Source organism: Haemaphysalis longicornis, unplaced genomic scaffold, assembly GCF_048455015.1.
Source record: "Haemaphysalis longicornis isolate Haplotype H1 unplaced genomic scaffold, Haemaphysalis longicornis Haplotype H1 scaffold_5, whole genome shotgun sequence".
In the NCBI taxonomy this organism is placed as follows: Eukaryota; Metazoa; Arthropoda; class Arachnida; order Ixodida; family Ixodidae; genus Haemaphysalis; species Haemaphysalis longicornis.
Window position 1 is genome coordinate 58,949,524 of NW_027526385.1, and position 14,362 is coordinate 58,963,885.

The window sequence follows — 14,362 nt, forward strand, 5'->3', positions numbered from 1 at the left end:
AAAGAGAAATTAACTCTGCGTGGCCTCTTCCATATGCTTTCAGCGAAGACATGTCGGTTCTCCTTGACTGCGGCGAGGGGACGTTCAACCAGCTGGTCCGCTTCTACGGCCTGGAACGTGCCAGGCACGTCTTGCGTCAGCTGGGGTGTGTGTTCATCTCTCACCTTCACGCCGACCACCACTTGGTGAGCCTGACCCTTTATGCATCCAATCTGTGCCATTGTGTCTTTCGAAGAAACACGGTAGTTCCTAATTTTAAACATTCTCAGTCCAATCAGGTTTGTGTGAGGTCGAAGCTGAGCCACTCACTGCTGAAGAAACTTTCGAGTGAAAATTCTTGGTGTCGAAAATTGTATTGTAGTAGGTGTTGACTGGTCATGCACTACGTGTTGGTGAAGAACAAAGTACAACGTGACTAAATTATTTTAACACAAAAGTGTTTTATTCCCGGCATACATGATCTCGCTGACATCATATCCGTCACGGAAGTGACGCCAGTACAACGAAGCAAGCGGCCTGTAAAGAGTGCACCCCTGCACACAGGGTCTTTTCGCAGGGAAGCAACCTGTAGTACTAAAGAGTACGTTACACTTAGGGTTGTTCGTTTTTGGGTTTTATATTTTAACACGAAAGTGCCGTGATACCCCAAGATTTCGCTGGCATCATATCCGTCACGGAAATGACGCCAGTACACCTTTGCCGAAACGACCCACCAGCAGGACGTCGCTCGCCAAGCACAACCACAAGACAGCCGCCAACCCGCAAATCATGCTCAGCTGCAGATTTCGCTGCACATTTCACTTTCGTGTTTTACCGATTCCTATGACAGAGGAATCAACCACACTTTTTTGGATGTAGAATGGTGCACAGCATTTGTGCTTGAATAGTTTATGGGTAAAGTGTCGTATTTTCGTGCACACACTAGACAAAAGGCCTCACATTTTCTTTTTGTTATTGCTGCAACAAATTTGATCATGAAGACAAAATGAGTATAAACTGAGCTTGAGTAGCACCTGGTGGCGGGCTAGTTGGTTATACATCGTTGGTTCGACTGCGCTGGTTAAAACACACGGCAGACTAAAAAGGAAGTACACTTTACGTATAGACTGCGCAGTCTATACGTCTAGTGTATGTCCTTTTTAGTCCGTCGTGTGTTTTAACCAGCGCAGTCGGACAAATGATATAAATCGAGCTTTAATTCTGTTTTATTTTGTTAGTGGAATAGTGTAATGAAGTCACACGCTGCGCATGCAGGGTTTGGTCAAGATTCTCAAGGAAAGGCAGCGTGCCTTCGAGCTCCTTGGAGTGCCGTACGAGCGGGTTCTTGTCGTGGCTCCGAGGTTCATGGTCTCCTGGATGGATCGCTGCAGCCGAGCTTTTGACTCCGTTTCCGAGCTCTTCACGTGAGTAACTTTACTTCACTGTGTGTTACATTGCTGCAGGAAATATTCTTAACATGCTACAGTAAAACCTCATCGCAAAAGACACTCAAGCAACCCGGGAAACATGTCTCTTGTAACCAGGGTCTCTTGCATGCGATGATGCCCGCGCACAAATAAATGGCGCCCTAGATCCCTTGAGTGTCTTTTATAACAAGATTTTACTGTAGTGCATCATGGTTTGCAATGTACTTGTCGTAGCTTCACAGCATCAGCATGCTTGAATAGCGATGCATTAGTGCTGTGGTAAATTTCTACGAGAGCAGGATGCTGCTCTCGTACTGTTGTTTCATTGTGTCACATTTTCCCAAATTATGCTGAGCATTCGAGTTGGAGTGGTATTACACTAACTCGATCCAAACAGTAGAATGCTTGACCCTTGCCCAGGTTTGTGGACAACGCGTCGCTGCTTTACGACCAAGCCAGACCTACCGCCGAGAAGTTGCGTTTGCTCCAGGCGCTCAAGCTCAAAGATGTGAGCCATTTTCAACTGTTCTGTGTTTGCTCTGTGCGTGGTAATGTTCAAAGCACCATCCTCTAATTTATATTTACTGCATGTATTAAAATAAAATGTCATTATTTGAGGTTAGTTTGCCACGCTGAGGGTATAAACCCACTGTATTTCTTGTAACCCTAGTGTCATCGTCTTTTCTCTTGTGTTTTGTCCATAATCGAATGAACATGTTTTCACGCAACCATTGAGCTTGTTTTTTTTCTCCTAGATTATCACTTAATTATTGTATAACATATTGTATATCATGTCGTATATTTTATATATCATATATGGTATAACTAAATTATTGTATAACATTGTGCAGTGTCCAGTGTAGCCCTGTTTAAGTCACTGCACACACCAATTTGCCTGTAACGACACATCTACAACTTCACTCTGTGTCCTCCTTGCACACTTTTAATCTTGCTAACTTCCCAAGCACAGCTGTACTTATCAAACTGTGGTGAAGAATGTGAATCAGCTGCATTATTGGCAAGAGTAGCCTTCCGTATATACTTAGTATTGGCAGTAGAAAATAACTGCTTGACATTGTTTTTTTCTGCCACAGTTTCGACACTGCAGATCAGACAAATACAGACAAACACCTATCCCAACATCCTCAGGCTATCGAAGATGTTCCTCTAAAATTATCAAACGCATGTAATAAGTGCGGTGAAATATCCACCCTATTCCATGCATCCTGGGGTTGTTGTACTATATGGCCCTCAGTAAACACCAACACCAAGTTATATGAGCTATGGGAGGCAGCTCTGGCCAGCTCTGACCCTGGGGTTCAGAAGTATCTGATCTTAAGGGCCAAGACTGGGGCAGAGGAAACAGGGGCCCTGGAAGGAGGGAACCTACCCTAACCCAATCAAAAACCTTTCATTTAAAATAAATGTTTCATATATCTCTCTCTCTCTCTCTCTTTATGCTCTCTCTACCTCCCTCTCACATATGCGGCATTTTTTTTCCCCCTGCAGTTTGGCACTGTCCTGGTGCTGCACTGCAAGAACGCCTACGGGGTCACCCTCACTGCAGAGACGGGGTGGAAGCTGACCTACTCGGGTGACACTATGCCCTGCGAAGCCCTTGTCGAAGCTGGTCAGTCTGTGTCGCTTTCACCCCGCTGTTTTTAAATCGAAAGCTTTCTAGCTGGGACCGATGGCGTCCCTTCAAAAAACTAATGCATCTCCCCACAGACCGGTTGGTCGACCGAAATGCTCTGATGAGATCTCTGGACACACTCGTGTGTAAAAAGGGCTTCCATGGTGTCAGAACGGTTGCTTGAAAATTGCGAAAAAGGAACGCTTCTAGATAAAACAGTACACACATCCACCATGAAGAAGCAGTACAGTAGTAGTATACCTTTATCTCACAAACTACATATCGGCACACATTTACATCGTTTGTAGATGCGTTTACTTAGTGCGCGAAAAATTGTCGCATGGGTTCTTTCTTTGTCTGCGATTTGGGTTCTTGAAGGTTTGGCGATCGATTGGATACACTTTTAGCACAGGTTTGCATGCACGTCTGACACAATTTTGGTGTGAGAAAGCTTTGGTGCTTCTCTCAACTTTCTTTAGGAAGACTTGAAAGCTTACTGAGCGATTGCACGGGATAAGAAATGGGTGCTCATTGCCAAGAGCAGATATGGGGTGGACTTGGGGACATTGGAATGTTCAGTGTGTCATAGGTTTTGTTGGGTGTAGCAGAGAGGATGCGGAACTGTAGCTGCTTACTGATCCCGTTCGCGAAACAGAGTCTCAGCTACGTATGCTATGTAAACTGGCCCTGTTAATTGTGGCGTCTGATGTTTGGATCAAATCGCCACTTTTACTGCAAAGAGAGGTGTCTCGTCTCCTGCTGGGATTCTTGCAGTCCACAGGACTAAGTGAGGTGTGGTGACATTGTGTGTCTCTGATATCGTATTGGGGATGATTAGGCGGAGCAATTGCCGGCAGTTATGTAAGGCCAAGTCCGCCACATCCAACAATGCATACTACTTGCTACTACTACCAGCATGAGCTACACTTACCGTGTAAATGACCGGGGAGTGGTTTTTGACCCTCAGCAACAAAGCTGTCGCCACTGTCAGCTGTAAACCAAAGGAAGGATGACTGTAGTTACTACATTAAAGTTCGACGTTTTCCCCGAACGTAGTTTTTGCTGGGTATGGGACGTTTTGATTGGTCCCCCCAGAAATCATATCATCTCGAGCGAGACAAGGGCAAATTCTTACTTGACAGTGTTTTAAAGGGGCACTGACACAAAAATTTTGCATCTTGTTTTTTTTGTTGCGATAAGTAGCTAGTGACCTACTTATAACCTGTAGAAACCTCATTTGCTTCAGCGTGCGACGGTTGTTTAATTAGAGGCATTTTCAATGCGGCCAGTCGCAGTTTCGGTTTCAGCGAGTGCCGCAAAACGATGGATTTTGTGGATTTTGTGTGAACAAAGCTGACCACGTGACCGTCGGAGGGATATCACAGAGCAGAGCTGCCGTAGCACTGTCGAATCCGCATCGACGGCAGTTTCTGCGAATGCCCCCACGTACTGATCTCGCAGGCGCTGCGAGTGCAAATGCTACCGCGGCTAAAGAACGACGCGCGACGCTCGAGACGGTGGGTGGCAAGATGCGCGCTGGGAGCAGCCGGCCGGTCTGCCTACAGGCCCGCCTACAGATGTGTTCGGCTTAGCACTGCGGCGGATATTCGCGTGCCGCTCCTGTAAGCGGTGCAGATGACAATTTTTAATGCAACCCGCCATCGCATCATTAACTCCTTTCTCATGTAAGCCACCATGGTCGGGACTTGGGGACAATTTCGTGCAGCGGTAACAAGCTATCACTCGAGCTACCTGCACCGGCCGCGGCCGTGGCCGCCGCCTGCACAGCGACCGTGCGGCTAGCTCAGTGGGCTTTTCGTGCCTCCGCCGCGTTTTCGCATCCAATGGTAATAAACAGTAATAGCAACAGAGTGCCTGGAATCGCTGTAGAACTTTGGTCGTGGCCAACTGCCCGATGAGCTGACGAAATCACGGCGCCTCCGCCGCCAACGATCGGGTCATTCGTTCTCGAGAGCAGAAGCTCCGCCCTCCGGCCCTCCGATTGGAGCGGCGAGCCGGGCGAGCCGGCAAAAAGCGCCGGCAGTGCGGAAGCGGCAAACACAAACTCGTGACGTGTGTGGATGTTGTTTATTTACAATTGCCCGTGGTCCTCTGCTGGCTGCTCGGTTGCGTTTCGCACACTTTAAAATTGATTTTAAATATGTTCTAGGCTGTATTCGCCGCTGATATTTTGCAGATGATGTATATGTGTTCCCACCAATCTATCTCCGAAGTCATCTCGCCTTCAAAATTTTGTGTCAGTGCCCCTTTAATGTCCAAGTCGATTACCTCGTTGTCATGCAGGCCAATATCGGCAGGAAGCGTTACAGCTTTCCCAGCAAGGCCTACCGAAAAGCATTGTGTTGACAGATCCCATCCCCACTCACCCAAGTAGACCTGTCACCTTGCTGGGGGAGTGCCGTGGAGCAGTATGCCAAAAGTTCCTTGGGAGGAACAGGGCTCGGGGGCTTATATGTGGGGCTCAGAAGTGGTGCTACAGCAGAACGACACCTGTTGCTGCCTCCAAGGCTGCCTTACGCACCTCAGAGGTGAATCCTCCCCACGGACATTTGGGAGTGGCTTGCTGCTGACGGGCTCGTATGGTGTACTAGTCACTCTCAAGCCTGATGGAGTGAGTGACCTCATGTGTCGAAAGCGACAGGCTTGGCTACGTTGATTCGCCTAACCAATGCAAATTCGAAGATTGTCTGGTGGTGAAAAGCATTTGCGAGTATATAGTACCCAGCTCTGACTCATGCTTGCACCCGCAGGTAGAGGGAGCGACATTCTCATCCACGAGGCAACCATGGAGGACGACTTGGCTGAGGAGGCCATCATCAAGATGCACAGGTGAGTTGCACCATTTGCATCGTGTGCGCTTTGTGAAGTATTACACCTTTTGGTTTTGAGCGGCAGTGGTTTGAAGCTTCGAATCGAGATGTACATTTCGGCCTGTTTTCGATTGACGAAAAGGACGTCACTTTGTCCGGGAGCACGTCAGTGCATAAATTGCATTGTGAGAGACAAAGAAAAGATGAAATTTCTCCCTTTTCCTCTTTTTTTTTTCCTGCCTCTCCTACTCGAGCACATTGAGCATCTGGCATGCATTAGACAAACCTTTGCATGCACTTCCCTATACGCCTCAAGCTTCGCTATGTTTTTGTGCCGCCTGCCACTCTGAAGTGTGATTACTGACAAGCAAGCATGTATGGGAAGCGCTGGCGCTGCTTGGCAATGCATCATCCACCGGGTGGTGCGACCACCCATTTACATGTCAAGCGGCTGCACAAGACGAGTTGGTATCGTGAACTGTGCACATGGTACGGGCGTTTTGCATTGGTTTTACGTGGGAAAAGATTATTTTGGCAGCCACAGTTGTGGGATTATAGCTGGGTAAAAGTAGGTCAGTTACTTCTCCCTGTAATACCAAAAAATCTCCCACCTCCCCTCGCGGGAACCCCTGTGTAGATGCGACGCATAGGGGGTTCACGTTGCAGCGTTGGACAGTGGAGGAACGGCGCTGGAACGATGAAGTGGAGCGGCGCAGGCACCGTGTTTTATAGTGCGCATAACGGTGAGGGGACGCGCCGGCGCCAGTGCGTCTGCCGCGGCTATGACGCAACACAATCCACTTTAATCCAATCCAAATCCAAGCCAAGCCAATCAAATCAAATCCAATCCAATGGCCCTCGCGAGAGAGTGTTCGCTATCGGAGAGGAGAGGGGGTGAGTGGCGGAGAGCGCAGCTCACGCGGCGAGGAGAATGGGGGAGGGGCGGACGCCGCCGACAACAACGCCGACGCCGGATGCAGGGTCAAGGCAAGTGAATGAGATGCAGTCGCATCTAAAACCGGCAACAAGAGACACTAATCAGTCTTTGTCTTCTCGTTTCGCCCAGCTAGCAAGCTATCTCCCACCCAGCAGCTGCGTGCTGTACCACACCAGCCGCGGCAGGCCGTGGCTCGACAAAACAAAGGAAGTGACAAGTGTTTCGCTCATTGACATTTATTGCTGCATAATAAACATACGAAGAGCGTGCAGGCTAGCTGGTTGACGGCAAGGATCTAGTTCCTCGCCCGGGCAATTTAAGGGAATCGAGAGGTTCGACTCACCATGACAACAGTCATCTCCGGGGGCGCCTCAGCGCGCTCGCGTTTGCCTCGCTAGGGACGCCGATGGCAGCCATTGTCGCCCTCCTTTTTGCCCAATCCTTGAAGGAAGGAGGTGGCCAGGCGCGTCCTGTCGCCTCGCTTCCCGAGCTCCAACTTCCCATCGCTTGCATCCCGCACGCTCTCGCCGGCCACAAAACACTCCTTTGGCAAGGAGGTAGATCCCCCTCGCCGACGTCTCGCCAAGCAAGTTCCTACGAGGAGCAAGCAGTGCGGCGAAGCCAAACGAAAGGGAACGCGATGAGGTCGCGTTCCCACACAGTTTTGTCAGAAAAAGCAAGGCTTAAAAGTTGATTATGTCACTTGCAACGGGGCATCCAGGAATTGTGTGATGTGGCATCAGTTTGGTGTGCGCGGTACTGATTTCACGCCATCAGTACAACGCCCTACTGGAGATGGCAGATGGCTGTTCATTTGGTCAGATTTGAGCGCAATTGGTGAAATGCACTAATAGTTTCATAAAGTTAGGATACAGAACTCTAAAAGGTCACGTGGGTGTGCGACCAATAAAAGTTGCCTATTGATTGGACAACTGTGCAAAGACACTTAATTAAAGTGATGCCCAATATGTACATCTCAGTCCAAATAATTTCAAAAACGTGAAGGCAAATTATGCTTTTAACCTCTTCGGCACAAAAGTCCTGCGTGGACTTTTTTTTTTTGTGCAAAGGGGAAATTTCGGAGTCTTTCACGTATGGGGAACTGACACTTGATTGCCTTTATGCAGAAACTGATTTCTGTCACGATATCAAGAGTGCCTTCAGCAGTTAGAAAGGGCGGTGCTGAAAAATGCAGTGGAATACATCAATATGTGGGAAGCCACCAAAGGGCCCGCAAACACAGATTAGTGTTACAGCCCAGCTGAAGGCCTCTCACGCCCAAAGGCACACTGGTGGAACTCCTTGAATATCCGAGTGAATGCGTGTCAAAAAAATATATATCTGTCCCCAAATGCTATTCCAACAGCTCACTCTGTCCTCAATGAACTTGCCAGCTTTACCTTCTCGTGCAGCACGTGCATGGTCACCTTTAGTAGCATTACAGCATCCCCATTTCAGCTAAATAGTATTTAGAAGACAAGACACAAATGCCAAAAATTTAATTACGCCAGCGATTTAGGCTCTTGGAATCGGCCCTCTGTTAGCATGCTGAAGGAGCATGCAAATGATGCGTGAGACCCAAGAGGGGTCTGGAACAAAAAAACACAAGGCGAAAAAAGATCGCTGCACAAAAGTCTTTATCAACATTGGAACTACAGATACGGTTGACAAATGAAGATGCTGTATGTATATATGTGCATGTCGCAAAAAGAACGCCGTGGAATTTCAAGGCGCGTCACCAAACTCAGTTGATACACGGCACAACGAGCAGACGACTTCGCAGCTAACGGATGAGTAATTGGCTGTCAGCGTCTCCTGGATCTCTTCTCTCCAGCGCATCGCAGAGGGGCTTCAGAGCCAGCTGTGCGGTCTTCACACTTCCCCTATTCTAGACACTCTAGTGCCGTCTACGGGGTGAGCGCTAGGTAGATGGTAGGGGCTCATGCAATGTTTCGGTTCTCTTTCGCGCTTCTTTTTGCCTTTCCGCGCCCCTAAACAACTGGTTATGGTCACGTCTGCAAGCAAATAGTGCGTTGAGGGCGCCTCATAAAACAGCTGTGGCTTGGTAGAGTGCTCGAACGCCGACATAAGCTATCCAGGAACGCGGTTCTTTGCGCTTCTTGACCGCTCTTACTGCTGTCAGCGATGGCAGTAGCGTATCACCACTGTCACCTCCGAACACATCAGGCACAAGTGAATTCCATTGACGGCTCTTTTAGACGTTGTACCGGTACAGTGAGAGCTTGGTTTCATCTGGCAGCGTGTACAACGAACACGGCTTTGTTTCGAATATGTACGTCGTAGATATAACGTCGTATATATATACGATATATATGTACGTCAAAGGTATATACATTTTGGGGATGTGACTACCCAAACCTGGCAACCACTTGTGCATTTTATGGGAATATAAGAATATAAAATGTTAATCGTAAGGCAAGGCTCTGCATTGTTATATATGTGCATGCTCACGCCTTACAGCTAGAACCAACAAAAGTTAATGAAACTATGCAATAATAATTGGTCTGAAAGTCGGGAAGACACAGAATAGCTTGTAGGGGGAAAAAGAAATAAGACAGTGCGGCTTCGGCCATGCTAAAGACGTTCATCTAAACTTCAGCCAGGTAGGACTCACCAGACTCAACTAGATGCGAAATGCACTGCTATTTCGCAGGACATGGGGGTGGGGGGGGGGGTGGGGGGGGGGGGAGGGATGGTTAACTATTGTTGTGTCTGAATGAGTAACGAAATCAAGGAATGAAAATTTTCTTAATCACCCACACAAGCTGCGTGTTCACTTTCCTTTTTTTTTTGACTTCAATGAACTGCTGATCACTTGGCAGACGTATTTTTTGAAGTACAGGGTAGGCAGTTCACAAACAACAAAACGTGTCGTTCGAAGAGTGTGGTGTCTGGTAAGGCCCTCTGATTTTAGTTCGTGCTAGATTCTGCAGGCTCCCTGTGTCATATACAGTGTAGACCGCTTATAACGTATGTCGCGGGAGCCGCAAGAATCCGCACTATAAGCGGCACCGCACTATAACCAAAACACGCGTGAATTCAACCACATCGCCACCTATCTCTCAAGTCAACCTATATTTATCATCACTCAAACGCACAGCACTTAAAAACGAAGGCACGGTCTATATTTCGTATTATTTTTCACATCAGCCGCTGCTGCAGGGCAAAAGCGCAGTCTCACAAACGGCGAGCGCGGCTTTAACTTCCGTTGTGTTTGTTTTGAAAGACTATGGCTGCGTTTTTAGCGTCTATGAACAGACGCCGCAAGACGTGATAAAAACGCCAGCGGGATTTTTTTTTTTTTTACCCCACCTTGTGTTCACGATGCCGAAGGCGGCTGCTTATCAGCGCAACGTACTGGTGGTGGAAATCTTCGGCTTCGCGCGGCTCGAATGTTCGGAAAGAAAAAGAGCGGTGGCTTATCTGCAACAACGTTCTAAAGCGTGAACCGCGTGGTAGATTTGGTATTGCGAAAACGTGCAGTGCACGCCAGCGCGGATACAACTGGCGTGGTGTGGGCGGCGCGGTAAGAGGCGGCAACATGGCGTCGGCACTGGCCGTGAAGCGGTGCAGGCAGTTCCAGTAAGTTCCAGCGACCGCTTCTAAACGATCGCTGAAATGCCGCACGGGGCGCAAGCGAAGATGCTCATGCAAGAAAAGAGCTAATAATGTGGGCGAAAAGTGGAATATAAACTGCCATCCACACTGCTTGTGAAAGCGCCCATCAAAAAATAGCGCGGTGGTAAGCCTAAACATCTCTGGCGCGGCTAGCCGGCTCGGAGCGCTTCGAATCTCCCGCCATTAGGTACGCGTCTCCCCATTGGTGCAAGTCGTCAGGCTCCTCCCACTGCCACGCGAAGAAGCCATCGCGAGCGCGGAATTGTCGACACGAGCACGAAAGAAACAAAAAAAAAAAAAAAAAAACTTACGCGCAACGCCGATGTGCACGATTCGTGCGCGAAAACGGGCCATGCGGTTCACGATTTATAAAATCAACTTGCCGCGCGCGGATGGGGAGTCTGTCGCTAAGTCTGTCGCTATCTTTTGAGGTGCATCAAGCAAGGACAGTTGTGGTTATCAGGTACGCACGAACTAAAGGGTGCCTATTTTTTTTTTTTTTTTTTTCTTTGGGTGTCTACGTTAGAGGAGGGCAAGGGGTGCACGCTGCGTCAGATGGCCGATTTCATCCTTTCTTTTTCTTTTGCTACCCTAAAACGATGCCTCAGCTGCGCCGGTAGATCAGCAGACCCGCCGAAAAACCGCACTATAAACGGTATTGTGCTTCGGCCAACCGCATCTTAAGCGGTATGCTTATGCATTGGGTTCTATGGGAGGCAAACCGGTGGTCGCAAAAACCCGCGTTATATCCGGTCCCGCACTATAAGCGGTTACGTTATAAATGGTCTACACTGTAATGATGTTTTGAATAAGCTTAAGTCGCAAACGCGGATTGCTTTACAAGCCCGTCTCCGCGCTGCTCACGGAGGATATATGAATGTTCACGAGCACTCACCTCGCGACAAGACGACCCAGCATGAAAATTTTTGTCGTGTGCTGATTCCTGGGTATAATTTTACATTATCCATAGTACTTCTTTCGTAGAATTCTTATGAAATTTGTGCCACACTGGCTTGTCCAGGGCAGTGATCATTATCTGAGGTATAATATTGGCAAGCGTAACTGACGTGCTGTCAAGTATGAGTGCTCCGCTAGATTATTGTAAGCACACAAAACTTATTTACATTGTTGTGAATAGCTGTAGCGTGACCATCTGAGGAACCAACACTTACGGAGACACGTTTAGTAAATTTCAGAGCAGTGGAATGACAATCAGTTTCCATGCATACGCCGGTTTCGCGATGGCAGCCTGTGACACACGCCTGGCGCTTATGCAGACTGAATGTACCACACTAAGATCGCATGAGAAAGATTTACTCTCGTAAATACACCAATTACAAACACAGTGACTGCTACACATAAATATGTATTGTCAACGCATACAAACTGTAAATCTCAGTTGTGAACGTCCTGCAAAGCAGCAGCAACAGTGGGAAGCGAGCTGGAGACTCCCACGGCTGCTTTCGAAACAGGCTTCTAGGGGGATTTCAGTGGCGCCCCCACAGGCAGCGCTTATGGCCTATACGAGTGAAGCACTTGCATTGTATGTTTCTCACTGCACACAGCCAAGTATGGCTTCCTTGTCAATAACAGTGCTGGTTGTGCGCTTGACTCTCTTCCCCATCATGGTAGCATGCCAAGACACCATAACAGTGCTACTGAATGAAATTTGGCTTGTGGGATATCGTGGGGTCATTGGGGGCGACCTAGCCAGTACTCCGGCATAGGCCACCACGCTAGCTCCTGGCATGTCAACCACAAGGGCTCCCGCACCTACGGCAGCCCAGCGAGATTCGCTGATACGAGAACACAGTAGTAGACAGTACTGCCGAAGCACAGCCGTTTATTTGGGAGCTCCCAAAGCATGTGAGCACAAGGCTCGACGGCGTTCACGAATCACGCCGCCCTTGCGTTGATCGCGAACGGGAGGCAGGCACTCACGGCGCGCGACAAACAACAGTTCCCACCTGAGATACATGGTTGCCGCCACTGCCGCGCTGTTCCGCCGATGCTACCCAGACCGGACCTCCGGTCAGACTCTTCCTTCTGCGTGCACATGTTCACGCAGCCCCGCACGGACCGGTGGTGCCATCTTTTGTGGAATGCCGATGAACCAGCACAACGCCAGACCAGTTTTAGCGCAATGCATCTCTCCTCGAAGTGCGCGCCGGCTCGGGAGAACCGGCGGGTCACGGTTCTCCACGGTTCCCACAAGCTTTGTCAGCAGACTAGTCTGGTGGTGCTCAAGCCAAGCGGCTCCTCTCCTCCATGATTTCAACATGTGTGTTCGAAAGAATGCCCTGATGTGACGTAAACTGTATTTCGAGCTCCTAACTGAGGGTTTGATACTTTTCATTGCTTCCCAAATGCGTACGTGTCAGTGGCAAGCCCTCCTTTTTACATCCCGTGCTTTAATCCCTCGTGGATTAGTTGTGTCTCGTTAGCGTTTTTGTGTCTTCCCCCAGGTGTCAGTGACATTGCCATCTCGTGACTGAGTTAATTCTGTGCTGGGTGCTGACCAACTTTCCTGTTTCTCCCCTGGTGCAGCACGACCAGCCAGGCCATTGAAATTGGCGAGCGCATGGGGGCCAAGTTCACCCTGCTGACCCACTTCAGCCAGCGCTACGCCAAGCTGCCCCTCATCTCGGACAAGTTCCACGGCAGCGTGGGCTGCGCCTTTGACCACATGCTGGTGGGTGCAGCTGCGCTTCTTTCTTTAGAGCAAAAGCTTTCTTAGTGGGGTTGTCTTGTCGAAAAACTAAGGCATCTCCCCATAGACCGGTTGGCTGAGTGGAAAGCTCTGATAAGAGCTCTGGACACACGGCGCGTGCGCGACACCGGACTCCTGCTGTGTCAAAACGGTTACTTCAAAATCGCGAAAAAGGAATGGTTCTAGATAAGACATGCATGCATCGATCGTGAAGGAGGAGTACAATAGCATATCTTTATCTCATTAACTTAACCACGCATCGGTGTACATTCAGATCGTTTGTAGATGCAGTTACTTAGTGTGGGAAAAATCGCCGCATGGGTTGGTTCTTGGTTTGCGGTTTGGGTCTTTGAGGGTTTTACGATCGATTGGATGCGCTTTCAGCGAAGGTTTTGACGCAGCTTTAATGTCAGAAAGGTTTTACTCTTCTCTTTTAACTTTCTTGAGGAAGGGATGGTGAGGTTTTTTTTATTGTCCCGTTTTGACAAACCATCGGCGTGGGAATAGCCTGTCGGGAGGCAGGGGTGAGGGAAGCAAAGGCTAACTGAAGTTCCTGCAAGGGAAGCCAGCCTCTGGGACGCCACTCGGTCGTTATTCAAGCCCCTTTCGGAGTGGCTCAGTTCTGCCCTCTTCTAGAGATTTATTTATTTTAAATTCCAGACGTTTAATTTACAAGCACGGCCAGCCCGGGTGCACACAACCTGAGCTTCCGAATTTTCTCTCCCTTGTCATCCTAACAGCAGTGTGCTACCGAATAACTGTGGTGCCCACAGTGTAGTGGCTATGTCATCTTGCAGTTCATTCTTTTGGAAGGAGTCACCAGCCCTGTTTGAGCTGTTGGTTACCATTAAAATAGAAGTGGCTTTATGTGTCGGATAACTATATGTGTTTGGCATTCTAGCGCACCAACACATTGCTGAGCTTGGGTGAAGAAATGTCAGTGTTGACAAATCAGTTTCAATGGGCGAAGAAATGCGTGCAGCTTTTTCGTGCGTGTGCGCTTGCACAATGTAAGTTTATAGAGCGACTAAAACCCCGGCTACACTAGGATACGAATGTCATTTAAGCTAAATGTCATTTGACTCAAATGGGGTGCTTTGAATGCCATTCAGAATCTGCTGTGCTCCACTACAATTTTGATTGCATTTGAAAGCTTTAACAATTGCTCGCCGCGCTGCATGGTGCTGCTGCTGTAGAGTTCTGTTT

At 48.7% G+C, this 14,362-nt stretch overlaps 1 protein-coding gene across 1 annotated transcript in view; it reads left to right on the plus strand.

Annotated features, from left to right (window-relative positions):
* Rnasez (ribonuclease Z) overlaps window positions 1–14,362 on the plus strand; it is a 36,939-nt gene that overhangs the window by 21,031 nt on the left and 1,546 nt on the right. Inside the window, exons 16-21 of the mRNA XM_077670503.1 lie at window positions 44–185; window positions 1,255–1,403; window positions 1,827–1,914; window positions 2,916–3,036; window positions 5,811–5,889; window positions 12,994–13,138. Coding sequence (XP_077526629.1) covers window positions 44–185; window positions 1,255–1,403; window positions 1,827–1,914; window positions 2,916–3,036; window positions 5,811–5,889; window positions 12,994–13,138 — 724 coding nt within the window. The remainder of the gene's footprint in view (window positions 1–43; window positions 186–1,254; window positions 1,404–1,826; window positions 1,915–2,915; window positions 3,037–5,810; window positions 5,890–12,993; window positions 13,139–14,362) is intronic.